Source organism: Camelus ferus, chromosome 16, assembly GCF_009834535.1.
Source record: "Camelus ferus isolate YT-003-E chromosome 16, BCGSAC_Cfer_1.0, whole genome shotgun sequence".
Taxonomy (NCBI): domain Eukaryota; kingdom Metazoa; phylum Chordata; class Mammalia; order Artiodactyla; family Camelidae; genus Camelus; species Camelus ferus.
In genome coordinates, this window is record NC_045711.1 from 22,498,740 (window position 1) to 22,524,983 (window position 26,244).

The 26,244-nt window shown below is 58.6% G+C and overlaps 1 protein-coding gene and 1 long non-coding RNA gene across 3 annotated transcripts; one reads left to right on the forward strand and one right to left on the reverse strand.

Moving 5' to 3' along the window:
- Positions 1–2,478: 2,478 nt before the first annotated feature.
- Positions 2,479–12,572, forward strand: LGALS3BP (galectin 3 binding protein). Its single transcript, XM_014557584.2, has 6 exons — positions 2,479–2,630; positions 4,399–4,474; positions 5,459–5,650; positions 6,316–6,447; positions 8,808–9,060; positions 11,205–12,572. Exons 2-6 carry the CDS (start codon positions 4,423–4,425, stop codon positions 12,235–12,237), a joined length of 1,662 nt encoding a protein of 553 aa, XP_014413070.1. The 5' UTR covers positions 2,479–2,630; positions 4,399–4,422; the 3' UTR covers positions 12,238–12,572.
- A 3,852-nt stretch (positions 12,573–16,424) lies between these two features.
- On the reverse strand, positions 16,425–25,146 carry LOC116656706. Of its 2 annotated transcripts, XR_004311603.1 has the most exons (3): positions 23,784–25,146; positions 17,326–18,416; positions 16,425–16,599 (listed from the first exon to the last, which is right to left on the reverse strand). It is a non-coding gene; the product is annotated as an uncharacterized LOC116656706 (long non-coding RNA). The 2 variants fall into 2 exon arrangements; XR_004311602.1 differs by lacking the exon at positions 16,425–16,599 and having other exon boundaries at positions 16,727–18,416.
- Positions 25,147–26,244: the final 1,098 nt, after the last annotated feature.

Below are 26,244 nucleotides of genomic sequence, written 5' to 3' on the forward strand. Positions count from 1 at the left end.
CTCAGAACGGCACACAGTTCAAAATTTATGAATTGTTTTCTTTTTGGAATTCTCCATTTAATATTTTTGGACTGCAGTTTACCTACCACAGGTAACCGAAACTGCAGAAAGCGAAGCCACGGATAAGGGGGGCAAACCATGGTCCACGATGGGAATGACGCGAATGTCCGTCGGTGCATAAACTCGTAAACAGATTGTGGTCTGTCCACCTCGTGGACTACTACTCAGCAAAAAAAAAAAAGAGCCAATGGCTGATATTCTCAGTGACATCTCAAAAGCATGTGCTAAGTTAAATAATATGTTTCCATTTCTTCGAAAGTCTGGAACACGCAGAGCTGCAGTGGCGGCTGGCAGGGTGGGGACTGGCGGAAGGGACTGTCTGCAGAGGGCATAAGAGAACACTTGGAGTGACGAGAATGTTCTATATACGAAGACCGTCATGGTTACCATCTGTGTCCCTTTGTCAAAACTGGTTACATCGATGCATTTTATTGTATGTCAGCCAGTTTTTTTTAAGGAGAGAAAAGTGTGGGCTTGAGTCCCGCTCTCCCTCTTCCGGCTGCATCACGGGGCAGCTTTCCCCTCTGCACCTCTCTTTTCTCATCTATTAAAGAGTTAAGAGCCGCCCCTTCCCACAGCGGCTGGGAGCATTGAATGGGTCACTTCCTGTCAAAGGTTTATTCTCTGTCAGCATTACAGGAGGCTTTCCCATGTTTGACAGGAGAAGGGGCACAGAAGAGTATCTTACAGCTCGTAGGGCTCTGGTGTCTGACAGCCCCCAGCCCGCTCCCTGCCGTGTCTCGGCTGTGGCCCACACGTTGTCACAACTGGCCCGATCGTCTGTGGCGTCGGCCTTTCACGGTTTCCTTAGCGGAAGCGAGCCACTCCTCTTGGAGCAGATGGTCTCAAGCCTGTGATCCGGTTCCCTTTATGGGCCTAGGGCTGGAAAGGCCCTGAGAGCTGGTGGGGTGGAGAGGGACAGACACCCGTGCCTTGGTTAAGTTTCGGGGCCTCAGTCTTACATTTTAATACCTGCCCACGAAGGACTTTCCAGCAGAAAAGGACTCTGGGGCTAAAGATGTGGCAACTTCAGGTTCTCATCGTTGCCACCAACAAAGGACTGCCTCTGCACTCCTGACCTTGACCGGCCACTTGCAAAGGCCAGGGAGGCAGGAGAGGCGGCAGAGCGGGGGTCTGCGGGATGGCAAAACTCCGTGCTCTCCTGCCGCCTCTGCTTCTGCTGCTGTCTCTACGGAGCCTTACAGCTTCTTAGGAGGGGATTGGAGGAGCCGGGAGCCCCTCGAACCTCGTGTCTGGGGCAGGTAGTCACTGAATGGCTGACTTGGGAGGCGCGCTCTCTTGGACTCGAGGCTGCCGGGGAGGCTCTGTCTCCACCCGTGGTTCTCAACCCTGGCTGCACTTGGGAGCCACCTGCAAAGCTCTAATGCCAGTGCCTCTCCCCACTCTAGACACTGACTTAATGGTTCCAGGCGTTAGGAGTTTGTAAAACTCTTGGGTAATTCTCACGTGCCGACAGACCCTGAATTAGAGAGACGTGTGGGCATTCCAAGGGGATAACCCTCATCCAGAACCTTGGGATGCAAGTGACAGAAACAAAAGAGGGCATTAAGTGCCTCATTTAACCTTGAAGCCAGGGATTGGCCTTGACTTCAGGGCAGCTGGATACAGGGGCTCAAACCGTAGCATCAGGACCTCAGTTCCTCCGTCTCTCAGCTCTGCCCTCACCTTTCCCTGGGCACACCTGGAGCACCACAGGCATCTGCAGCTCCAGGCCGCCTGCTCCCTCCAGGGTCCTGCTCCATGAGTCTGAAGCCGACTCCCCGGGCCAGCTGGGATCACGGCGCCTCTCTGACACCATTTGTCTCCAACCTGCCAGGCCCAGGTCAGACCCAGGGGAGCCACACTACCTGGGGGTGAGATGGGTGCTTCCCCAGGGGAAAATCGAGGTGCTGGCTCTGTGTCTGAGGAAAGGGAAGGGGTGTGAGGGGGCAGGACAGTTCATGTCCCCTCCAGAGGTGCTGCCCCCGCTGGGGTGAGATGAGGGCAGGCGTGTCAAGTGCTTAGAGCGGGGTGGACACACGTGAACTGCCACCCACCTGTGTCCCCCCTGCCCACGGTGGGTGAGACCCAGGGAGCGGCTTGGAGCATGCGCTGAGAGAGCCACAGTCACCGGATGCAGAGCCGGCCTGTCGGTGCCCACCCTCTGCTTTTCCAACTGCTGTCCCCTGCCTCTCCTCCCCTCCCTCCCTCAGCGCAGGCCATCCAGCTTGGAAGAGTGTTGAAGTTCAAATGTGGCCGTTAGCCGCCTTGCTCTGGTTGCAGCATCCGTCTGCCTCTGCTGGTCTGCCCTCTGCGGACTGCTGCCTTGGATTGCCGCCACCCCCAGTGCTCGCAGTCAGAGCTAAGGGGGATGGGGCCGCGAGCCTTGGCGGCAGCCAACCCCAAAAGGAAACAGTGTCAGGTGGTTTCCAGAAACCGAAACTAGACTGAGTTTTCTGAAGCTTTTCCTGGCAGCCTCACCACACTGTGTACTGGGAGGGTTTTCTGGGTTGAAGGTCAATCTGCCGGTGGGAGACTCTGGAACATCCGTCCGTGGTTGCCTAGGGCAGGTAAGCTCTCTCCTCTTGCTGTCAGGTGGGTGTCCCCCTCTCTATACAATGTAGTGCACAGGAGCCAAGTCTCCCTCCTTGTACCCAGCTGGGGCGCTGATGCTCCTCCTGCACCCAGGGACCGTCACTGCTGCTCCCGCACCCGAAGAGTCTCCATGTACAGCTGGGCAGGCTGCTCACGGTATAAGGACCCCAGCCAAAGGGCAAGCAGGCTCAGAATTCAGCCAACGTGCCCGGATCTGTGTGTTCCAGCCCAGGCTGGACCTGCCCAAAGGAAGAGCACCTTTTTCTAGTCTGCGCAAAGGCACCAACTGGGCCAGGGCCAGGCAGCTCTGTCCCACTTCCTGAATGAGAGAGTCGGGCAAAAATGGGTTGCCATGGCCACCCCAAGGGCAGTGACATTTGCATGCCATGTACCGCATGCCTGAATGGCCATTTGTCTGGGGCCCCAAGTTCCTGTTCCAGGGTGAGCAAAGCTGGTGGCTGTCACTCTCTGAGGAGTTCACAGGGTGACCAGCCATCCCTGTGTACCTGGGACCGAGAGCATGTCCCAGGGTGCAGGACTTCTAGTGCTAAAACAGGGACAGGCCCTGGTGCACCGGACAGCTGGTCACCCCAGCCCCTCGGCCATCTGCTGAGGTCAGTGCCATGAAGAGCGGGCGGCTGCTGGGCAGACCCCACCGCGTCTCCCCCGACGCATCGCTTCCCAGATGTTTGAGCCGGAGCTGGTTACGACTCTGGGCTCCCTCACTTGTGAGGTGGGGTCATCGAGGCGTTTCTCAGGGCTGTGCTGAGGATCCCACGAGCCAGTGATGTGAGCAGTCCTGGCCATGGGTCAGTGATGGTTAACAGGCCCCTGTACCTGGGAGCCCCTGGGTGTCTGGTTAATGCACAACTGGGATGCTGCCTCAGGGTCACCAGGCCCTGACAGAAGGGACCCCCACAACAGCAGCCTCACCCTTTCTTGCTGGACCCTGCGGGTGTGTGGGGGTTGCAGGGTTCTTACGGAGCCAGAGCAGCTGTGACCCGCAACCTTCCACGTGTGCAGGGAGAGGGCAGGTGAGGGGCAGCACGGGGGTGAGGAGGAAAAGCGAGCGGTGAGAATTAGTCAGAGGCAAGAAGTTCAGGCAAAAGCGGGGAGACCTGGGCCCCTCAGCTGGCTTGGCTGTGTGGCCTTGGTGGTCCCCTGCCTCTCCGAGCCTCTGTCCCTAGGGACACTGATCTCAGAGGGGGCAGTGCCAGGCCCGCACTGAGCGGGCTCAGCATGTCCTCTCATCCTGTCCTGCTCTCACTCTGTTCCCTTCTGGGGCTCACGTGGTCCAGAACCCATAGAATGTTCTTCGTCTGCTGCAGATATCGGGGCACTCCCGCAGGACTCCATTGCCTAGACATAGTCCCACCCTGATCAGGGCTCCCCAGCCCCTCCCAGTCTGGGCCCTGCACCCCCTGCCTCCTCCCTCCCCACCCACACCACCCATTCCCCCCGACAGCCACGCCCAGGGCCTAGCTTTCTGAGATGGGCTCCTGTTCCCACTGTCCTTGCTGCCCAGAGACCCCTTCATCTGAGCAAGTCTTCCTTGTCCTTGGAGGACCCCCCCCTTCAAACTGGGCAAGGGGGTTTCCCACACTCACGGCTCTGAGAGAGCAGGCACCGTGCCCGCCTGCAGCCCTCCACGAGCAGGGTCTACAGGCTGGATGGACAGACTAGTCCGGGTCCCGAGGGCCTTCTGTCTCCACCTGTCTCACTCAGCTGCCTCCTCTGCTGCAGGACGAGGGGCTCCCAGGCCTGGCCATGGCCCCACTACAGCTCTTCTGGATGTGGCTGCTCTTGGCAGGGACCCAAGGTGAGTGAGCGGAGCCCCAGGAAACGCCGAGAGCAGCGGTCTGTGAAGCGCTGCCCCTGTGCTCTGCGGGGTTAAGCCGCTCCTTGCAAGGCTCTGCCGGGTCCTGGGTCGCGGAGCCCAGCCTGGGCCTTCTCTCCTGCTTGAAGCCCCGTTGTCCCGAGTCATGGCTTGTAGGTTTTGGAGGGGATGCAGAGGGCTCCTCCATTTCATCCGGCGGGAACCAGAGGGCCCAGGAGGGCCCAACAGGGTGGCCAAATGCTGGGGGTGGGGGGGGGTGGGGGAGAGTGGACACAGTCAGTTTCCTGAGTCCTGGGCGCCTGTCCTCATGCTCTTTACTCTTCGAGTCCCTTCCTCGTCCTGGTGACCCCACGGAGGCCTGTTTCACCCTCATCTGAGGCTCGCCCTTTGACATCACCCCCAACTCCCATCTCATGCTGTTGGCTCAGGGGGGCAGGGGAGCAAGGTAGGGCTGGGACCCCACTTTCTCTCCACACCTTTCATGTCCGGCCTGTGTTTCTGGGGGGCCCTGGGCCTGTTGCCCCCAGGAATTCCCCCACACCCCTCCCAGCGGGGTACCCAGGCTGCACCCCCAAGCCCCAGACACCCTCAGGCAGGGTCAGTGTGGGCCTCAGCCCCATCCCCCACTCTTCCCTTGGGGTCCTGCCACCTCCCCTGTCAGGCAGCAGTCCAGCCCTCTGCCCCTTCTCCATCAATGGAGTGAAGGGCTCAGTGCTCAGGCAAGAAACAGGGGGCCTCCCCTCTGTGTGTGTGGGGGGGTCTATGTGAATTTTAACTCCTCCCCAGCATGTGACCCCCTCGAGGACAGATGGGGGTGCTTCAGAGCTAATGGTCCAGGGGTCACCCCTGGTTGGGGAGAACTCTACTGTCCCCATGAAAGGACATGGCCCCTGAGAAGTGGTGGATGGAGGCCCAGCGCCCAGTCTTCATCCCTGCTGACCTCCGCTCTCCCTCGGGAGGCTGCAGGCACGAAAGATGGTGACATGCGTCTGGTCAATGGGGACACCGCCAACGAGGGCCGTGTGGAGATCTTCTACAGTGGCCAGTGGGGGACGGTGTGTGACAATATGTGGGACCTGACGGATGCCAATGTCGTCTGCCGGGCCCTGGGCTTCAGGAACGCCACCGAGGCTCTGGGCAGAGCCGCCTTCGGGCCAGGTAGGCTGCGGGTCCCCAGGTCCTCCAAAGCTGGACCCTGCCAAACAGCTGGGCCGGGGAGGGATGGTACCTAACGTGTACGAATGGCATCCCTGCTGCTCCGCACTAGCCAGGTTTTCAAACAGGCCGAAGCTCTGTGCTGGCAGGCCGGCTCATTCCACTCGGCCAGTGGCCGTTCCCTCTGGCCCAGAGGCTCCACTCCTCAGAATGTACTTTCTTCAAAAAATTTCCCCCCAAAAGAAAAGTCTGTGTGCAAGTGGCTGTATTTCTGAAAAAGGGGACATGATCCAAATATTCAGCAACAGGAGACACACAAGTGACAGTATAATTCGATATTTGCGAAGCAGACAGACTCTGTGAGAACAAAGGCTAGTTTGTGGTACAATGTGACAATAGTAGATCTGAACCCGCACTGGTAGTAGTTACCGGTGGCACTGGTAGAAGACACGTGCACACGTGGACGGGCACTGGAGGGGCTTTAACTAGCCAGGAGCCGCTTCACTGGAACGGCAGGATTGTGGAGTGCTTTTTTCCATCTCATGCAATACATGTGACTTGTTTACAAGGCTTCTCGGAGGAGCAGCCTTGTTTGCGGGCCCCCCCCCCCCGGGCCAAGAGCCCCAGACCCCCCCCCTCAGCCTCTGTTGTCCTTGCTGGGCCACCAGGAAGTGGCCCCATCATGCTGGACGAGGTGGAGTGCACTGGGACAGAGCCCTCGCTGGCCAACTGCAGATCCCTGGGCTGGATGAAAAGCAACTGTAGACATGACCAGGATGCCAGTGTCATCTGCAGCAACGGTGAGTGGGGGGCACGCTCCATCCTGAGCCCCAGGGTCCTCCCTGCATCCCCTCCCCAAGAGCTACCATGGGGGCCCAGGCCCTGGGTCCCAGGGACGGCGGTCACGCCGGCTCCCTGCCCCTCCGCTAGGGTCACAGAGCCACCTGTGCAAAGGCTCACAGGTGGAGCCCACTCTCCAAGAGGGGCGGGAAAGCCTGCGGGTCACACCACCTCACAGCAGCGAATCCCTGCTTCCTCACTGCCCCTCGCTGGAGCTGCCCAGAATTGCTTCATTTAACCCGATTCTTGGGCAGTGAGCCACATTCCAAATACAGGTACAGCTCGGAGATAGCACAGGGCGGGTTCCAGACCCGCGCGACAAAGCGAGCATCACAGTAAAGCAAGTCACCTGAATTTCTCGGTTTCCCACTGACTGCAAAAGTGACGTTTTCGCTTTACTGTAGGTTACTGATGTGCAACAGCATTGTGTCTGAAGAAACAATGTAACACAGGAGTGTTGAATCACCATGTCATGCCCCTGGAGTTAATATAATGTGTAGTGTAGTAATCAATATAATAAATCGGCAAGCGCACTTAGCTGGAAGCAGAGCTCCAACTAGAACAAAGATTCTGACCCTGTTCCCATCTGCTAGTGAGAAAGCAAGCCCTTGCCACCAGTGCAAACTCCCGGCCCAGCAGCTCCCCCTCGCGGTCACGGGGAGGTGCAGGGGACCGTGGCCCGCGCACAAGGGCAGGGCCTTGTATGTTGGAGGGCTGAAGCTGGAGAGTTTTAGATAAAATAAATATAAACACTTTCTCTCTTTCTTTCTTTCTTTCTTTTTTTGTAGAGAGCAAATGTAAAGACAGCCAGTCCTAAATAGAATAGATTGGTGGCATAAAATCAACAAACCAAGAGCAGCTATCAGTGAAAAAAAAACAATGTACACACCTTAATTAAAAAGTTCTTTATTGCTAAGAAATGCCAGCCACTATCTGAGCCTTCAGCAAGTCGTAATCTTTTTGCAATAGTCACATCAAAGCCCACTGAACACAGGTCACCGTAACAAATATAATGATAACGAAAAAGTGAGAAACATGACAAGAATTACAAAATGTGACACAGAGACAGAAGTGAGCAGATACCATCAGAAAAAATGGCGGCGACAGACGTGCTCGACGCACAGTTGCCACAGACCTTCTGTTTGTGAGAAGCGCGGCACCTGCCAAGCGCAGCCAGACGAGGTGCGCCTGTGCTCCCACGCGCACAGGCTGCAGGCTCAGCTCCCTAAACACCAGGCTTTTATCTCCCTTAGTGCTCATTCTGAAACCCGTTACGCCACCCCCAAGCCCCGCCCCCACCCCGGGCTCACACTGCCCGCTTTAAATGTTTCCTGGGGCCGGAAGGCCTGATCGCAAACAGCCCTAGCCCTCCGCTCGGCCCTGACTCCATCGGGTGTTCCAGATAGACCCGGGTGCTCGGTTTGATCCCTGAGCCCTGGTGCTATTGCCGTTCTCTGCTCTCTCGTGACCACTTGCCCTTCTGCCTGGGCTCGCGCTCAGAGGGGGACGTGTGCGGCCTCAGGCGTGGGGGCCATGCGGGAAGCCAGGGTGTTCGTGGCAGGAGTGGGGGTCTCCCGCTGCGGCAGGTACGGGAGGCGCCTGGGCCGTGGGGCTGGAGTGCAGGGCAGGATGCGGCCCTGGCCTGGTGGGGAGCGCCGGGGCAAGAGTGGAGGCTGGAGGAGAGTCTGGGGTGTGGGGGGAGGGGAACTGGGGAGTGCTGAGCCCTCCTGGTTTAATTGTCAGAATTGATTCAAACCTGTTTGTGGCAAAGAAAGAACAGATGGGATTTAGTTTCCTGTCCAGCTTTGGGAGGGCCTGGGGGAGGGGGTATATCACCCTCAAACCACCCTGGGGCCTTCGAGTAGCTTCCCTAGGACTCGGTCCCCTGAAGGAGGCTGCTAAAGGCCCCAAAGCTCCAAGCAGGTTTGCCGTGAGACCCTCCCTCTTCAGAACAAACCAGGCAGGAGATTTGGGTTTTAGGAGGTCACAGCTGGGTGGACTGATTGACTGACTGGGATGGGAGCCCAGGCTGTGGAAGCCAGCACCTCCAAGTCCGCCACCTGGGTGTGCTGTCTGAATTGGGGGGAGCAGATGAGCTAATGAGGGGTGTTTGCCGGGGCTTGGGGCTGTGGGGGCAGCAGCACCCTGCCTTCCAGGGCTGCCCCCTAGCCCTCCCAGAGCCTCTCTGAGCAGACGAGGCAGGCCCGAGCCAGGGCTTAAGGGCAGGGGCTAACTCCAGGGCGCGGAGGTGTTTTCGCTCAGAGCACACGTGTGCTGGGGCCCCTCCTCACAGGCTGCCATGTTCCCTTCTGCTCCTCAGAGACCAGAGGCATCCACACCCTCGACTTGTCCAGCGAGCTCCCCGCGGCTCTGGAGCAGATCTTTGAGAGCCAGAGGGGCTGCGACCTGTTCATCAAGGTCAAGGTGAAGGAGGAGGACGAGCTGGGCATCTGTGCCCACAAGCTGATCTTGTCCACCAACCCGGAGGCCCGCAGCCTGTGGAAGGAGCCGGGCAGCAGGGTCACCATGGAGGTGGATGCCGGGTGCGTGCCGGTCGTCAGGGACTTTATCAGGTGAGCGTCCTGGGGGCTGGGGGCCAGGGCCGGGCAGCATCCCCTCCAGAGGCAAACCACGGGGACGAGGGCTGCAGCACTGACCACAGCCGTGCTTTCACGAACACACGTGTGCACAACACGCACACACTCACATCCACACGCTCGTGCACACTCCTGACGTGCGCGTGTTTCTGCACACTCACACGTGCAGAGCGCCCGGCTCCGGGGCCACTGTCACCGCCCGGGGGCCTCCCAGGGGCTGGTGTTCTGAAAGCATGGATCTGAAAAAAGAGCAGCATACAGGAAGAGCTGCTCTCTCACTCCTGTGACCCAGAGCCGTATGCACCTGATCGTGACGTTTAAGGGAAAACAACAAATGGCAATTAAAAACAGATTAAAATAGTTTCTTTGCAGCCAAGTATGAGAACTTGGTGGCTATCCTGTGCCCCTCCAAGTGGGATCGATTTCCTGTAATACCTTTGAGAGACAGCAGGTGCCTGTCCCCACCTTCCTGGTCCCCGTTGGAGTCACCACCCTTGGTCAAAGCTCAGTGATTTTTCTGGACTATCTGGCCATGTGCCCTGGCTCTCTCTCCCTGTCTCTGTCCCTCCCTGTCTCTGTCCCCCTCTCTCTTCCTTCCTCCCCCAAGGCAGAGGGGCTGCAGTGAGCCCCATCCAGGCCCCCGAAGGCCTCAGGAGACCCCTGCTCTCTGGGGCCGCCCCACAGACTCCCCTTCCGTCTGCCTGGTGGTCACCATGCAGCACCTGCTGTCCGGGGCCTCCTGTCAGTTGCCTGACTTTTCGCCAGATCCCCGGTTTCTGAGGGTCACTAACACCTCCTGGCCTTTGGTCTTTCTCCTACCTTTCAAAGTATTTTCTTCCCTGATGGCGAGGCAGGGCTGCTTGGGACCCACCGGCCACACCCTCTTGGGCGCCTGCCTGAGGCTGAGGGCAGCAGGCGTGCCCGGACTGGGGAGAGCCAGCCGGGCTGTGGCTTCCCTGGGCTGGGGGCTGTGCGGCTCCCAGCAGCCTGGGAACCACCCGTCTCTGGCCTGAAATGGGAATTAAGAGGTGGAGACAGGAACACGCTGAGGTTTCCTCGCTCTATTTGTCAACTGCCATTTGTCGGGGGCTCTGTGGTCCCGCTGCGGACGAGAGCGGAGGGCCCCCGCGCGCTGTCCTGGTGCCGCACAGGGCAGGGCTCCCGGGCCCGGGCTGGAGGCTGCAGACACCCAGCCGTGGGCGATGGGCCGGAGACTGCAGGTGCCCTTGTTTGCTTCCAAGTTCGTGGTTGACAGCAGGATCACGTGATGTGCTGAGTGAACGAGGGTAGGGAGGGTGCGAGGAGGGAGGGCCTGCCTCTGCGCTGTCACTGGGCACTGCAGGGCCCCGGCTTCTCTCTGGGCAAACCTGGCTCTGTGTTCAAGTGATGAGGTGGCCCGCAAGTCCAGGTGTCCCTGGAAGGCCCAGCATTCGAGAGAGGCCAGGGGAGAGTTTGGCTCTTCCTAACAGCAGAACCCCACTCACCGTGTCCCAGGAGACGTGGGCAGCCACAGCCTGGCGTTTCCCCTCCCAGCAGGCTCCCTCCTCGTACGTCTTTACGCAGCAAAGTGGTTCCTGCGGAACCGAGGAACATAACTGAGTTTCGTGGCAAACAGCACAGACTGGGTGCCACCCGCAGGGCTCACGGCTGACAGGGGAGGCAGACAGCAGGCGACCAGGGGCGATGACCATGTCGTGGGGGCACCGGACAGGAGCTGGGGGCAGAGGGGCACCCAGGGGGACTGAAGGGGTCTGGCCAGGGGTGTGATGACAAGAAGGGAGGGTCAGTGCAATGCTGATGCAGGGCGTGGCTGGCAGGTCCCACCCGGGAGGATGATGATGATGATGGAGGAGGGGGTGGGGCCACCTCCCTCGCAGATGAGGGGGAAGTAACATCTTCCAGGAGCATGGAGTCCGCCCAGCTGTCAGCACACATGGCTCTGAGCAAACGTGAGCTTGGCATGTGGGCTGATCCAGGAGATAAATCAGGGGGCACCAAATGCCACTTGAAATGGCTCGCCCAGGTGTGTCAGCACTCGACGGCGAGCATGCGGCCGGGCACGGGTGTCGTCCTGCAGGGTCAGGCGTGTGGCCAGGTGGTCAGCCCTCGTCTCCCCCCAGGTACCTCTACTCCCGGAGGATAGACGTCTCTCTGTCGTCGGTGAAGTGCTTACACAAGCTGGCCTCCACCTACGGGGCCAAGCAGCTGCAGGGCTACTGCAGCAGCCTCTTTGCCATCTTCCTCCCCCAAGACCCCTCCTTCCGGACACCCCTGGACCTCTATGCCTACGCCCTTGCCACCCAGGACCCTGTGCTGGAGGAGGTCTGCGTGCAGTTCCTGGCCTGGAACTTTGGGGCCCTGACGCAGGCCGACGCCTGGCCGAGCGTGCCCCTGGCCCTCCTCCGCACGCTGCTCTCCAAGAGCGAGCTGGTCGTGCCCAGCGAGCTGGCCCTGCTGATGGCCGTAGACACCTGGAGCCGGGAGAGGCGCGCCTCCCACACGGATGTGGAGGGCTTGGTGGAGGAGGTCCGCTTCCCCATGATGCCACCCAGGGACCTCTTCGAGCTGCAGTTTAACCTGTCCCTGTATTGGAGTCACAAGGCCCTCTTCCAGAAGAAGACGCTGCAGGCCCTGGAGTTCCACACGGTGCCCTTCCAGCTGCTGGCCCAGTACAGAGGCCTGAACCTCACCGAGGACATCTACCAGCCGCGGCTCTACACCTCGCCCACCTGGAGCGCCTCCGTGACGGGCTCCGGTTACAACCCCTACCGGTCCTTCCAGACCCCGCAGCACCCCAGCTTCCTCTTCCAGGCCAGCCTCGTCTCCTGGGCTTTCGTCTACCTCCCCACCGTCCAGAGCTGCTGGAACTATGGCTACTCGTGCTCCTCTGATGAGCCCCCGCTCCTGGCCCTCTCCAAGTCCGGCTACTCGGATCCCACCGTCGGCTACGAGAACAAGGCCCTGATGCTGTGTGAGGGGCACTTCGTGGCGGATGTCACTGACTTCGAGGACCGGAAGGCCTTGATCCCCAGGACTCTGAGCACCAACGACTCCAGGAGGGCTTCCTTCTTCCCCTGCCCAGTGGGATCCTTCAGCAGCTTCCAAGTGGTCATCCGTCCGTTCTACCTGACCAACTCCTCGGGCGTGGACTAGTCAGGAGTCCGGGGGCAGGGGGGCCGGAGCGCACAGAAGCCAGGCACCTCCCGGGACGCCCTGCAGGCCGGTTCCCATCCGTCCTTCACGGCCTCTCTGCAGCCACCTCCAACATCCGGCCACCAGATGGCTCCCCTGCTTCTGCTGAGCTCTCGGAGCCCAAAGAAACTACTGGAAGGTTTCAACTAGTGTACTCCAAAGCTGAGAACTCTCACTTCCCGCTGCCCGGCTGGTTTGTCGGAGAGCAGCCAGACGTGGCTGGTCCCACACGGCCTTTCCCCTCTGCCCTCCGCCGTCCCTTGTCTGAGCTCATTAAAATTGTGCCATGGTTCCCAGGTTCTTGTGTTCTTGCAGAAAGGGTGGTTGGGTACCATGTGGCGTTCTGGCACCAGGTGCGCTGGGGTCCAGTGAGTGAGCAGACACGGCCCCTTCCGTGTGAAGCTGTGGTCTCGTGAGTGAGACGGGCGATCCCAAGTAAGCCAGCACCCGGGGTGACTACAGCTGGGATGGTGGGCGAGGGAAGCCAGGGGCGCGAGGTGGGAGGCGCGGGCGGGGGCTGCTGAGGCTGGGCCTCAGGGAAGGTGCGAAGAGTGAGGAGCAGCCGCCGTGGGGAGCACGCGCGGAGGGCGTGTTCCCGGAGGAGGGACCAATGCCTGCTCAGAATCTGCCCTCCGTCAGTCCTCGCACCGGGCACAGGGACGTGGGGCAGGCTCTCAGCTCAGCACTGTCTGTAGCAATGGAAGTCTGGAAACAGCCTAAATGCCCACCAGCAGCTTGCTGGACCACAGAGAAAAGACGCCTACAATGGGGTAGGCCAGGCAGAAGGGTGTGCTTGAAGGACCGTGGAAGACCCAAAGAATCTAGGCCAAGGCAGGGGGACCGGGCCTGGGGTCCTGTGGGGACAACCTGTTAGAACGCCACCACCGGGCTCTGGGAGCCAGAGGCTGCCCCCACCGAGAGCAGGGCAGGAATTCTAAACCGTCCCTGCTTCTTTGTGATACACGCTCCAGGCACAGGGCCGCCGATGGGAGCATCTGGTTGGCCAGGTTCGGGCCACGTGCTCACCACTCTTGGCCCGGGTCTGAGAGAACAAGCATCTGGACTGTCTTGGCCTTGAGGAGGGAGGCGGCACAAGGCTCACCCAATGGGAGGGAGGTTCGGAGGCCGGGCAGCCAGGACAGCAGCAGTCCCTGCCACACACCCCTCTTCCCCCCTCCCCTGGCCCCCAGAAACAAAAGCAGGGACACCAAGCCTCCGCCTGACCCCACATAGCTTCACCCTTTCCCAAAGGGTGCCCCCAGGCCCCCCAGGCTCCAGTGTGTGCACCCGCCTCCAGGCCTGCCATTTTGGCCACCTCTGGGGTGGCCCCTTGTTGGAAAAAATCTATCATTTTATTTAAATCACACTGTTGGCCATTCCCATCACCATCGTATTAGCACAGTGGCGGGCAGGGGAAGACAGAAAGGAAATGTTCCTGTGAAATGCACCAGGCACACAAAGGGGAGTCTAGCCTCGTCGCAGCCGCAGGCCATGAGGCCGCGGTGCCTCCTCTCCCCCTGCTCCGCGCTCCCTCCGCCTACAGCCAGCACTCAGCAGTGAAGGTACAGGCCTAGTCAGGTAACTGGAATCTTCCTTCCGAAGAGCTCTGGGCCCTGGTGGATCCTGTCTGTAAGGAAGCCAGCAGCCCCACGTTCAGCTGTTGGAGCCAGCAGTTTGAGGAGATGCCCCGGGAATCACTGATTCTTTCCATCCTCCTTGTGGGCTTTCGAGCGGCAACCCTGTCCCCTATGACGATCAGGGCGCACCAGCCCAGTGCAGGCCTCCTGCCTTCTTCCTTCACCTATCTGATCTGCCCAAGCTCATGAGTGGTCCCAGAGGCCAAATGCCAGCCTCAGCGTCCAGTCAGTGGAGCCAGTGGAGGTGGACTTTTCCTCTCGTGGGTATAAGACCGCTAAACCAGCAGAGCCCAGAGTTTCAGGGACCAGCAGCAAAACAGCTGCCCCTGGGGGACTGGCTATACAGCTCAGACACCACTGGCTCCGTCACTGCTGTTCCGGGAGGGGGAGGACCAGGCCCTGGCCATGAGCGCAGCGTGCATCACGGACTGGAGGGCAGGGCTGGGTTTTTGTTTCAGGTGGGTTGTTTTTGGCAGTTAATGATAAGAGAAGGTATGAAGGAATGTGGAAGGAGGGCGGCTCCAGGACTGGCTGACATGCTGCTGACCTGGTTCTTCCATCCCTCGTCACTGTCACCCTGAGCCTGAGGGTTTGTCCCAGCCGTCTCTTCATAAGCCAGTTACGTGTCATGGGCTACTCATTCTACAGTGACTCCCTGGGACTCAGCATCTGCATGATCTGGGGCAGCCCTCGTGCCGTCCGCTGAGTTCAGGGTTGGCAGTGTGACGGGTGGGGAGGACCACTCTGAATCTAGAGTAAATGTCGGTCCCTTGGATGGAAGACATCGCCGTGAGCATCTGCCATCAGGGATTCGGTGCTCTGCCCGGGCGATGGAAGGTGCCAGCTGGGGCTCAGGAGCAAACGTCAGATCATGTCAGCGTCGGTGCCCAGGCCAAGGTGAGCATGCAGAGCCTGCCACCAAGGCCACCTGAGAACCAGCAGTGCAGGCCCTTATGGTAGAGTGACACCTCCACAGGAGACAGCCCGCACTGCAGAGGGGCAGGGTCTTTTGGGGAACAGTCACGGGACTGGTTCTGTGTAACCAGCCCAAGGCACGCCTTCGTCCTCTTCCCAAAGCTCGCCATCCCTCATCCTCCGTCTGACTCCTGTCCCAGACTCTGACCAAAGCATCAGCCACTTCCACAGGCAAGGTGGCCCCTGGGCGCGCTTCCCTCTACCCAAATGGAGGATAAGATGTTATCTCAACGTTCTGCCCAAAGGCAGGTGACAGTGTCCTCCCGCCAGGGTGACAGCGCCAGGGCAAGTCTCTTCCATCTGGCATCAGCCCGTGGCGCAGCCTGAAGCCAGGCCTGTGTTTCCCTTCCCTTCCTGATCATGAGGAACTCCCCGGGAGGCTGCAGGTGGCTGAGGGCTGGGTGGCTGGGAGGCCGGGTGGTGTGGCTCGCAGGTGTCAGTTCCCCGACCTCCAACGACGGAGTGGGCCTGCTTTCACCTGCTGCCAAGTGCTCACGGCCAGGGGGCTCCAATCGTGTCTAGCTCATGGAGGGCAGCTCAGGACCCACACACAGGTGTTGGGACCAAAAGCTGCTTGTGGTTTGGAAGGAGAGACGCTCCCTGGGCATGTCCGGACACCTCCTAGGTGGTCCTCACGTCAGGCCTCCAGGGCCCCCGGGGTGAGCCGCTCACCAAGGCCACGTGCCCTGCGGCCCCCAGCAGCCCACGAGCTGCCTTGTGCTCTGAGTCCAGCCTGTGGGCCACTGGGAAAGGGCTGGAGCAGCACCAAGTGCTCAGAAGCCCAAAGGTGGTGCCCTTCCCAAGGGGCCAGGGCCCCCTCCCTTCACTGCCATCCGGGGCAACAGCAGTGGCCTGATGTGATGGCAGGGGACGCACACAGAATTAGAGAGCTGGCGTGGTCCCGAGGCAGGCTGTGCGTGTGTGTGCGCGTGTGTGTGTGAGAGAGAGAGCGCCGATCACAGCAGCCGCCGGGCTCCACGTGCTGGTCTATAACCCAGCGCTCCGATCGGGCCACGTCTGGAACAGCAGACGGGCGGCTGGGCTCTTTACCTGGTGTAGTTCAGGATAGTCCACTGACCAGGCGTTTACAACAGCCCCAGAAGCCTCTCCCTGGAGCTCTCAGTCACCTGGTTAATGGCAAGGAGGAAGGCTGTCCCTACCACACAGACTTGTTTTCCTCCAGGGCCCTGGCCCTAGGACATTCGACCAGTTGCCTCTGAAGGGGCTGTGGGCAACCCAGGAACTGGGGGGGGGGGGGGGCACGCCTCTATCATAATGGCTCCATCAGCCCTGCTCACCATGTCTCAAGTTTTGAGTTTTGTTTTGTTTTGTTTTGTTTTGTTTTTTAATGATACAAATCAAATAAGAGCTTTGCAAGCTGCTTATCTGGCCCGGAGCACCTCGTGGGCAGCTAGCCACATCCTCCCCATTACAATCAGGAAGCCCTTTCAATGACAGTGTCTTGGGGTGGGGACCCTCTCTGACCTACAGAGATAAGCCACAAGGGCACTTTCTAAGAGGCTGGTACCTCCGTCTACAGTGCATTTCCCTGGGTCTCGGGGCAGGAGAGCTGTCTGGGTCTTTCCAGATTAGGGGCTGAAGACTGACTGCACACAGTACGTTCTTCAAGGGTCCAGGCTGCTGGATTCCGTTCTCTACATTGTATCGAGGAATTCATGGGCCACCAGGGAGTCCAGTCTTCAGTCAACCACTGGAGGAGAGAGTTAGCATCACTCAGTGGCTCAAGCTAGTAAGGAAGCTAGATCTCTGATGGATGTACCTGCATTAGATATTTTTAGCTTCAGCTTCATCTAATGAAAATCAAAAATAGCAGTGACTTATATGAGATATTTTATTTTTCTCTCACACAGAAGAGTAGGCTCCTTCTTTATATACCACTTAATACACAGTTGCCATCCTCAAGGTTGCCTTGTGGTTCATAATGGCTGCTGGGATTCCAGCCATCGTGTCTGCCTTTCAGGAAGCAGGAAGGAGGTAGCCAGAAAAGAACAAAGGGCTTTCCCCAGCCTCTGTACCCTGAGACTGAACGCCTCTCAAAAATGTTTCACCTAAGTTGCCTCACCTGCTTCCTCCTTGCTTTAGTCACATTAGAAGCAATCACCTCTGAGCCTGGAATCCTTGAATACCTCATTCCAGGGAACCATAGGCAATGACTGGATCAGCCGGTTCCCCCGTGCGTGCAATGCCAGATTCCCATCCCTGAGTGCCAGAGAGACTTGGGGAGACCGCTTTACTGGTGTAACGTGTGCATATACCTGTACAAAACGATCTGTGTGCATCTAGACCAGCACAAAGAACGGAGCCCAGCTCATCTATACACCCCACCCCCACCCCTCGGAGCTCGGTAGTGGACGCGCCTCGCCCCACCCCGTTAGTAGCAGCACCCCCCACCCCCCAGCGTAACCGCCGTGCTGACCTCTGTCAGTGGAGATTAGTCTCTCCCCTCCTTGAACTTCACGTGAGGAGGCAGGCGGTGCGTGCCCGTCCGCGTCAGCCTCGCCTGGCTCGGCGTCTGGCCCGTGAGATCCGTGCGTGCTGCTCCCTGCAGCAAAGCGGAGCTCCGTTGTCTGAATTTGCCACGATTCACCGACCTGCTCTACAGCTGACGGGCCTCGGGACGACCTCCAGTGTCTCTGGCGTCCGGGTAAAGTTTCTGTGAGCATTCTTGCGACGTCCTCTGGTGGGCGTGTGGGCTCACTTCTCTTGGGCGTATGCCTCGGAGTGGACTTGCTGGGTCGTGCTTTTCGCTCCCGAGGATAAGGCCGAACGCCCTCCCAGCGCGTGCTCGCCCCCCCCCCCCCCCGGCAGCGTGCGTGAGAGTCGGTGGCTTCACGTCCTAACCAGCGCCTCTGTCCTCAGTCTTTCTGTAGCTATTGCTGTTGTTAATGGAGGTACTGGGGATTGACCCCCGGGCCTCGTGCATGCGCTCTGCCCCTGAGCTAGACCCTGCCAGCCCTTCCTCAATCTCTTTAACTGCAGCCGCTTTGCAGGGTGTGTACAAATTGTATGTTCTCTGTTTTCAGTCCACCCTTTGAGGGTCCAGTACCTGAAATCCACGTCCAGTACCGATTTCTATAGCAGCCAGTGTTCTAAGTTGCAAACAACAGAAACCAACTCTGGTGAACGTAAGCAGAAAAGGGATTTGTGGAAGGAATTAGGAAGCTTGCAGAAGGGATGGGAAGGCTGGGGAACCAGGCTGAGCAGGAAACAAGGCAGGTTAGTTTTCCGGGTAACTTTCGCCAAGTAACTAGCCACCGCGAAACCTAGCAGCTTCCTCCCACCTGCATCCCTCTGTGCAGGAGCCCCTGGGCTCAGCTGGGGCGGTTCACCTTTGCTCTGCATGGGGTTGACAGGGCTCGCTCACTCACGTCAGGGGCCTCATGTGGGATGGCAGGAATTGCGGGGTGGGGAGGGGGCTCCCGCCATATGGTCTCCCATCCTGGTGGACTCTGACCCGGGCGGGGTCAGGTGGCGGCAGTGTTCCATGATGCAAGATGCAAGGCCTCCCTGAGACAGGAGGGAAGGGGGCAGAGCAAAACCATTAAGACAAGGACACGGCAATGGAGAATAGGACATAAACTGGTTAGAACCAACTCGGCCCAAGATGGCAGAAGATTCAGCTTCCAGGCGACCTTGAGCCTCATTGTACGCTTGTTGTAATACCTTAGCTGCTAAATGACACACGGCACCACGATGGTTCCCAGGCTGACCATAAAAGGCCAAGAAGTGGGCAGTAGCCTAATTCCTGGAAATCCCCACCCCTTCCCCCAAATAGTTGGAATAATCCTCCTACTCATGAGCATATGAAATTACCCAGCCTGTAAAAGCTAACCACCCCCACACCTCAAGGCCGCCTCTCTTGCCTTTTGAGACAGCTGGCACCCCGTCTATGGAGTGTGTATCTCCCTGAATAAACTTACTTTCACTTTACTATGCCTCGCTCTTGAATTCCTTCCTGTGCCAGACAAGAACCTATTCTCTGGTGACACCCCCAGCATCCCAAGGCCAGCAGGGATCCAAGGGTTGGGAAAATAGACTCCACCTCCTGACGGTGGAGCCACCATTTGTAATCAGCTGTAACCAGGAACAGGTTGGAACGGAAGCCACCAATGCCCCACCCAAGGATGGGCTTGCTGCCTCGTGGGACCCTGGCTTCCGGATGCTGCCACCGCAGCTGTCCTACACGCCCAGCAAGCGCCCTGAACCATCCCCGCCTCGCCAGTCATTTGCTGCAGACTCAAGGCCCCTCGAGGCCGTCTGAGAGCAGCGACCTGGTCTTTTCAGCTCCCATGGTGGCAGGTTTCCCAAACTCAGGAAGGAGATTCAGATGCACTGAGGAATAGTTAAATATGTTACCGGCCCTCCGTGGAATGGAGTATTACACAGATATTCAAAAGGACTTTGCGGACCCCTTATGTGCCGACGGGAAAGATCTTGAAGACATGCCATCAACTTAGACAAACAAGTGGCAGAACAGTCCTGCATTAACGCTCACTGGTTGTCGAGTTTCCCTGTCTCACACATTTCTTCCCAGAAGGACCCTTCCGGGAACTACCCTCCCCCGCTGGGCAGCAGCCCGGGTGACCCCGGGGAGCCACAGTTACCGCACTTGGCTGGGGGCGAGGAGCACGTGACACATGCTAGTGATTCTGTTGAGGGAGAGGATTCACGGGCAACACTTTCCCCTTGAAAACACTTGTGTATCCTCATGCAGTGAAAGGGTTTTCTTTATTTGCTAATTTATTTAACTTAGTTTTTTACCGAGGTATAGAAGACATAACAGAATGTTTTTTAAAAGCAGTCTCCCAGCAGCTCAAGCTCTCACCCCGCCCCTGCCAAGATTTTGGCCACCACCTCACACAAACCTGCTCAGGCCTCCCAAAATGGCCAGAATTCGTGGTGACTGGCTCTTGCCACCCCCCCCCCCCCACGCCATGTGGCCTCAGGCGAAGGTGGCAGTCCCTGGGCCTCAGTGCGAGCTGGACAGAAAAGGTCTGATGTGGCAGCAGCTGATCTGCTGAAAGAATGTCGCTGGTGGGGACGCCAGGAGCCCGGAGCCAAGCATGTGGTGGTTGCAAAACGGCAGGGAAAGAACGTGGAGCTCTCTCCCCAGCTCCCTGTTCCTACCCGATGGCTCCCCGGGTTCCATGCCGATTCCATCCGCGCAGATGTGTGTGTTCAGGCCCTCAGTGCCGAGGAGCTCACAGAGGCCCCTCCAGGCTGAGCTGAGGGTAGGAGCCCGGGCCTGGGGTCTATACCCGCAGGGGATGGAAAAAGAATGACACCCGAGGGAGAGGAGAGGAGTCAGGACCTGGCTGGAGGAATTGAAGGAGCCGGCTGCTGGCTGTGATCTAAAGAGAGAAAAGGAGGGAGAGGGGAGATGGGCTGAGAGAGGGCTGAAGGGGGACTGAGGGGTCTCAGGGAGGCCAGGCAGCCAGTCCAGAGGGGCTCAGGGGCCCCAGGACCGGGCGTCATCGTGCTGCCCAGGCAACACAGGGAGGGCACGGGGTCTGAGTTGTGGTTGCCCATGGGCGCCTTATCAGAACTCGTTCCAGCAGGCCCAGCCGGGAGGGAGCAAGCCTGGGGCGTCTGCCTTGCCGGGGCTCGCCAGTGCCTCTGATCCCTCTAACCCCAATCCTGCAGACGGCCTCAAACCTGGCCAAGCAGGGCGCCCAGGTCTGTCCTGCCCAGGGCAGATCCTGGGGATGGCACAAGATGCCACCCCCAGAGGCAGAGGCGGGAATTGGGAGCTTGTGTTAATTTCCTGGGGCCGCCGGCGCACATGACCACAAATTGAGGGGGCTCCTAAAACACACATTTGCTCTCTCACAGGTCTAGAGACCAGATATCTGAAATCAAGGTGTTGGCAGGGTTGCTTCCTTCTGGAAGCTCCAGGCTGTCCTTGTCACCCTTGGTTTGCGGCGGCATTCCCCGGGGCTCTGCCTCTGTCAGCACGTGGCCTTGTCTGCATGTGTCTCTCGGTGCCTCAACCCCCTCTTGTTTCTCCCGTTGGGTGGAGACCCCACCTTAAATCCACAATGATCTCCCCTCAAGGTCCTTAACTTGATGACGTCTGCAAAGACCCTTTTTCCAAAGTCACGTTCACAAGTTCTGGGAATCAGGACTTGGATGTATCTTTTGGGGGACACCATTCATCCCACTACGGGGGCTGTTCAGAGTTCCAGGCATAGGAGTTGCTTAGTGGCCATGTGCCTTCTCCAGTCCGAACCCTGCTGGTGCCAAGGGGTGGAGTCCTGTCCCCGAGGGGAACCCCCACTCTCCCGCCCCGGGGTACCTCGGGTGACACTTAGATGCTGATGGTGAATCTGATCCATCTGCGGTGCTCTGGGTGGGATGGCAAGGACAGTTTGAATGCACCATGAACCATGACGTCTTTAAAGATCCAAGACGGGCTTTGGCTTAATGTGAGGAGGCACGTTCTAATGGTCAGAGCAGGGCAGGATGGAACAGCTGGTGTTTTTTGGGTATGGTCACAGAGGCAGGGACCAGGGACCTGAGTTCTAGTCCTTAGCCACAGAGCTGAGCAGACCAGGGCCCTCCTTGCTCCCCTACACACCCAGGCCCCTCTTCTGTAAAGTGAGACCCTGCCGGCTTCGAGGTCCCCTCTCATCTCTCAAGTTCCTGCCCTGGACTCAGAGGAACCAGCCTCCCCCAAGGAGGCTGAGCTAAACGGTGCTTTTCCTGCCTCTCTTTTATGGAGCTTCATGGTGACACTGCTCGGCCTCCATCCGTTTAAAGAGCCCACCTGGGCACCGCCTCTGGTCCAGGCTCCACAGGGAACCCGGAGCTGACTTTGGTTGAATTTCAGCCAAACAATGCCCCAGCTTTACCAAAGAGGGGTCCTGCCACCTCCGGGGTTAGGTAAGGGTAGGGTGGCCCACTGAAAGCCCCCCACCTGGCAAACTAGGGGGTTGGTTGCCCCCATTAAGTGGCAGAGGGCAGTCCGGAGTGTCCCCAGTGGTGGTCCTGTCATAATGAAGGCGGCTTCTCCACCACCCACTCCAGGTCCCAGCTCTGGTCAATGGAACTTCTTCTCCTTCTTAGAAAACATGCAGATCATTTCTTTTCCTGGAACATTCTTTCCCAACGTCTTCACCAGGTTAATTCCTAAGCGTCTTTCAGGTCTGCGGGCCTCTCAGCCTCCGAGGAGCCTCGGCTCTCCCGCCCTTGCTGAAAGGGGCCTGAGCGCCTGCACTTCCAACCAGCTCCCTGTAGTGCCGGCGCTGCCGGTCCTCGGGCCACCCCCTGTGGTCCGCTGTCGCGTCGCTCTCAGGTGCATAGACCAGTGATGGCGACTGTGGCTGTGTGGAACCTCTGGGGGCTTCGGGAGCGCCTGGTGCCTCTGCCCCTCTGTGCTGCCGCTACTCCCAGCACTTCCGACCTCAGATGAGGGGCTTTCCCCCTCGGACACCAAATATGTTGAGTCGTTTCCAACACCACACCTCTGACTCCCCAACACTACCTGGAGTTAGTGCAGACCCCACAGGTTAGGGGCTCAGTCCCGTAAGACCACCCCCCACCTCAGATGCCAATCACAAGTCGGGGTGGTGGGGGAGGGGTTCCTACAACCCCCTTCGCAGATTGAAGGATTTGCTAGAATGAATCAAATTCAGGGAAAGACTGCACTTACTAATACTAGTTTATTATAAAGGCTGTGAAGCAGAAACAGGCAAAGGGAAGAGATGCACAGGGCGAGAACCTGCGCCCACCGGGCGCGCCACCCTCCCGGCACCTGCACGCAGAGGAACCTGAAACCCATCACTTAGGAGTTTTCATGGCGGCTTCATTACCTAGCATGATTGGCTAAGTCACTGGCCATTAGGGATCAACTCAACCTCCAGCCCCTGCCCCTTCCCCGGAAGGTCAGGGGGCGGGGCTCAAATTTCCAAGCTTGAATGAAGCTGTTGTTTCCTCTGGCTGCCAGACCCATCCTGAGGCTGACGTGGGACCCACCAGGAGTCACCTCATTCGTGTAATCTCAGGCATGGTCAAAAGGGGCTCCTTATGAAAGCCAAGAGATGCTCCTCTCACCCGATCACTCAGGAAATTGCAACGGCTTTAGAAGCTCTTGTACCAGGAACCGGGGACAAAAAGCCCCATTTGTATTTCTTAGTATGCAGTATCGTTCAACATCACAGCCTCACCACCCCATTCTAGGTGGGTCAGCTCTGTTCTGGTTCCCAGGCTCCATCTCCTTTTTGCCACATTCAGGGTGAGGGAGGGGCTGGACCAGAGAAGGCAAGAGCCAGCCAGGTGTGTGGCCAGACCAGCTCAACAAGCAGGGGCTGGGAGGCTGTCACAGGTGGGAAATGAGGGGGCATTGGCCTCTTTCCCCAGAACCTTGCCTGCGAGCAGGGAGGCTGGGAGAGGATGGTGCCCATGACAGCTCTTTGTGACCCCGTGTGTGGCGTACTGAGCAGCTGGTCCCCATCAGACCAGCCTCAAGCCCTTTCTAAGGAGCCGCGTGCAGGAGGCTCTCGCTTCAGTCCCAGCAGACCCCATGCAGCAATGGGTAGCACGGGAGGAGCGTTGCCATGGCAACGCAAAGACTTAGGTGGGTGGCGCTGGTAACCAGGGCTGTTTTTGACCTTCCCCATCTTTTGGGCTGGTGGCTTTCTCATCTCCCTGCTCTGCCACCGGGGCGATGCCCAAATCTGCAACAAGACACCATCCTCAGGGGAGGCCTTTTGGCCTCCCCCTCCCACACACCCGCTCATCTTAGAGGGAACAGCCTATGAAAGACATTTCACCAGGGGGCGCAGAGGAATCCTGTGTCCATCTGAAAGCACCTAAACCAAAGCTGAACCCCTGCTTGCCCGGGATTTACCCTGGATCCCATGCCCCGGGCCATACCTGCCACTCACTCCAGCTATAACCAGATAAGCAAGGTGACCTCCAAGTTCCAGGTGGATCCGACACAAAAGATGGTGAAATATAGCTTTAGAGTCACATGTCCAGGCTTGACCCCTCTCTCTTAGCTGTGTGTCCTTAGGCAGAAGGCTTCACCTCTCTGAGCCTTAGCTTGGTCTCAGTCAAGTAGGTGCTGAAACACTTCTTTCAGGGGCTGCCATCGATGTTATGGGAAGGGGCATCTGACCACAGCCTCTCTTATCGTGATGAAGGTGTGTCTTGTCGGCTGCGGCTGCTCTAACACAGCACCGCAGACCAGTGGCTTATAAACAACAGAAACTCAGTCCTCACTGTCCTGGAGGCTGGAGTCCGATGTAATAGATTTGCCAGCAGATTTGGTGTCAGGCGGTGGGCGGGGGCGGGTCCTCTTATGGTTCCTTGCTGGCCATCTTTTTCACTGCATCCTTGAGGCAGAACGGGTGAGGGAGCACTCCAGTCTCTTTTATGAGGACACCAGCCCTAGTCGTGAGGCTCCGCCCTCCTAACCCGATCTCTTCCCAGAGGCTGTACCTCCTAATGCCGTCCCACTGGGGCTGGCCTTCACCCCGTGGATGGGAGGGGGACACAGACGTTTGGTCCGTGGCAGGATGTTTATGAATCTCCTGTCGTCATCCCCGGATTGTTTGCAGAGGTCCAGCTCTGTGCCAGCTGCTCCAGGAATCTTGGCTCTTTTAAAGGCCTCGTGCAAAACAAGTCACGTTGCATAAATTGACAAGATATTTAGGATTTGCTTTAAAATAGCGAAGGAAAAAAATAAGAATAGTTTAAGCAATGGGAAAAAATCTTGTTCATTATTGAATCTGGGTGATGGATAAGTGGCGTTTCATTGTACTATTCTCTCTACAACTTGTAAGGTTTAATAAAATTTAAAAAAAAAAGACCCTGGTTAGAGACCCCAGGGCCCACCACCCTGGTCCAGCCATAAGCTTTCCCCCACCCTCTGGGGACTACAGGCAGTGTTGCAGGCTTGGGGTCCTGGGAGGAGGAGGAGGAGAGCTGGCCCCTGCTGGCACGGAGCACCCGCTGCAGCCGGGCAGGCCCCAGCGGCCTGGGGTGGGGGACTGGCCTGCCCTCCTCGATGGCCGGGCCCTGGGAACAGCCAGGAGGGCTCACGGCTGACCGCATGGCCGGCCAGGCCAGCATCTCCTACCCCACTGGGCCAGGCAGCTCCCTTTGACCTTGGCGGGGTCTGTTGGACACGTGTGTGGGCAGCCTGCCTGGTCTCATGCAAGGTCAGAGGATTTCTGAAAATGCTTAAAAGCTTCAGCTCTTTTAAGGATTTTCTTCGTTTTGGCACAGTGGGGTGTTTCTGGGCTGCGGGCGGCCCAAGCCCTGGGGCGCCTGTGTTTCTTCACCAAGTCAGGGTGAGGCCAGGCTGGGAGGACCTTGGTCTGGCATCTCCTGAGTAGTGGGTCTTGAGGACTTGTCCTCAGCTTCCTCGGGCTTGGGATGAACGCCCTCCAGTCAAGGAGTCCAAGGAGGCTGGTCAGGTGCCCCCCCCCCCGCCACCGCTGACAGTCAGGGTGGCCTGGCCACCACAGCCCAGGGCTGACCACCGAGGGAGTCACCCAGCCTGCTGGCCTGAGCTGTCCCACCCTGGCACCTGCTCCCCACACAAGGTCAAGCAGGCACCCCTGGGAAGACCCTAGGGAGGGGGTGGTCCCCAAGGCCCAGGAGGAGGAGAACTGGCAGGGCCTCTTTAAGAATCTTTGTTGCCGGCTGAGAGAAAATGCAGAGCAGGCCTGCAGTAAACGACTCCCAGCTGTGCGAGGGGCGCAGGGGCGGGCAGGCCCACGGAGCTCGGAGCTCGCTTGCTGGCTTGCTGCTTGCCCAGGCTGGAGGGTGGGATGGGCTGAGGTCAGGCTGGGTGGGGACCAGCTGAGAACAAACAGAGAGGACAGCAGGGCTGAGCAGGAGAGAGGGCTGTCCGAGCGCTGCTGGGCCTGGAAGCTTCCCCTTCCCTCGGGGCCTTTTCTGAATCCTTCCCGGAGCGCTCTAGCCCCTCCCTGCAGCCAGCGGGAGGAGGTTTCAGTCCCGCGGACACGGAGGGGAGGGCGGCGGGAAAGGTTGGTGCAGTCTTTTCAGTTGCTTGTCCGTCAGTCCGAGTGGTGCTTACTATCTCTTTCTGTCGCATGTAGACCCAGGCACAGCACCTGTGACCTGTCCCTCAGCAACGCCCTTCTGCACACCCAGCCCCTGGACCACCACCCTCCCTTGCCCAGAAGTTGTACTGCAGCCTCCCAGGTCCATCCTGGCCTGCTCTGGAGAGTCATCGTTATCTGCTCTAAAGCACCTGATCGGGACATTTCCCTTGGCGTAAACCCAGATGGTGATTCCGTTAGTGATAGTAGATAGACTAGTTAGGGTGCTTTTGGTTCTGAGTGACAAATCCAGTTCAGAAAGG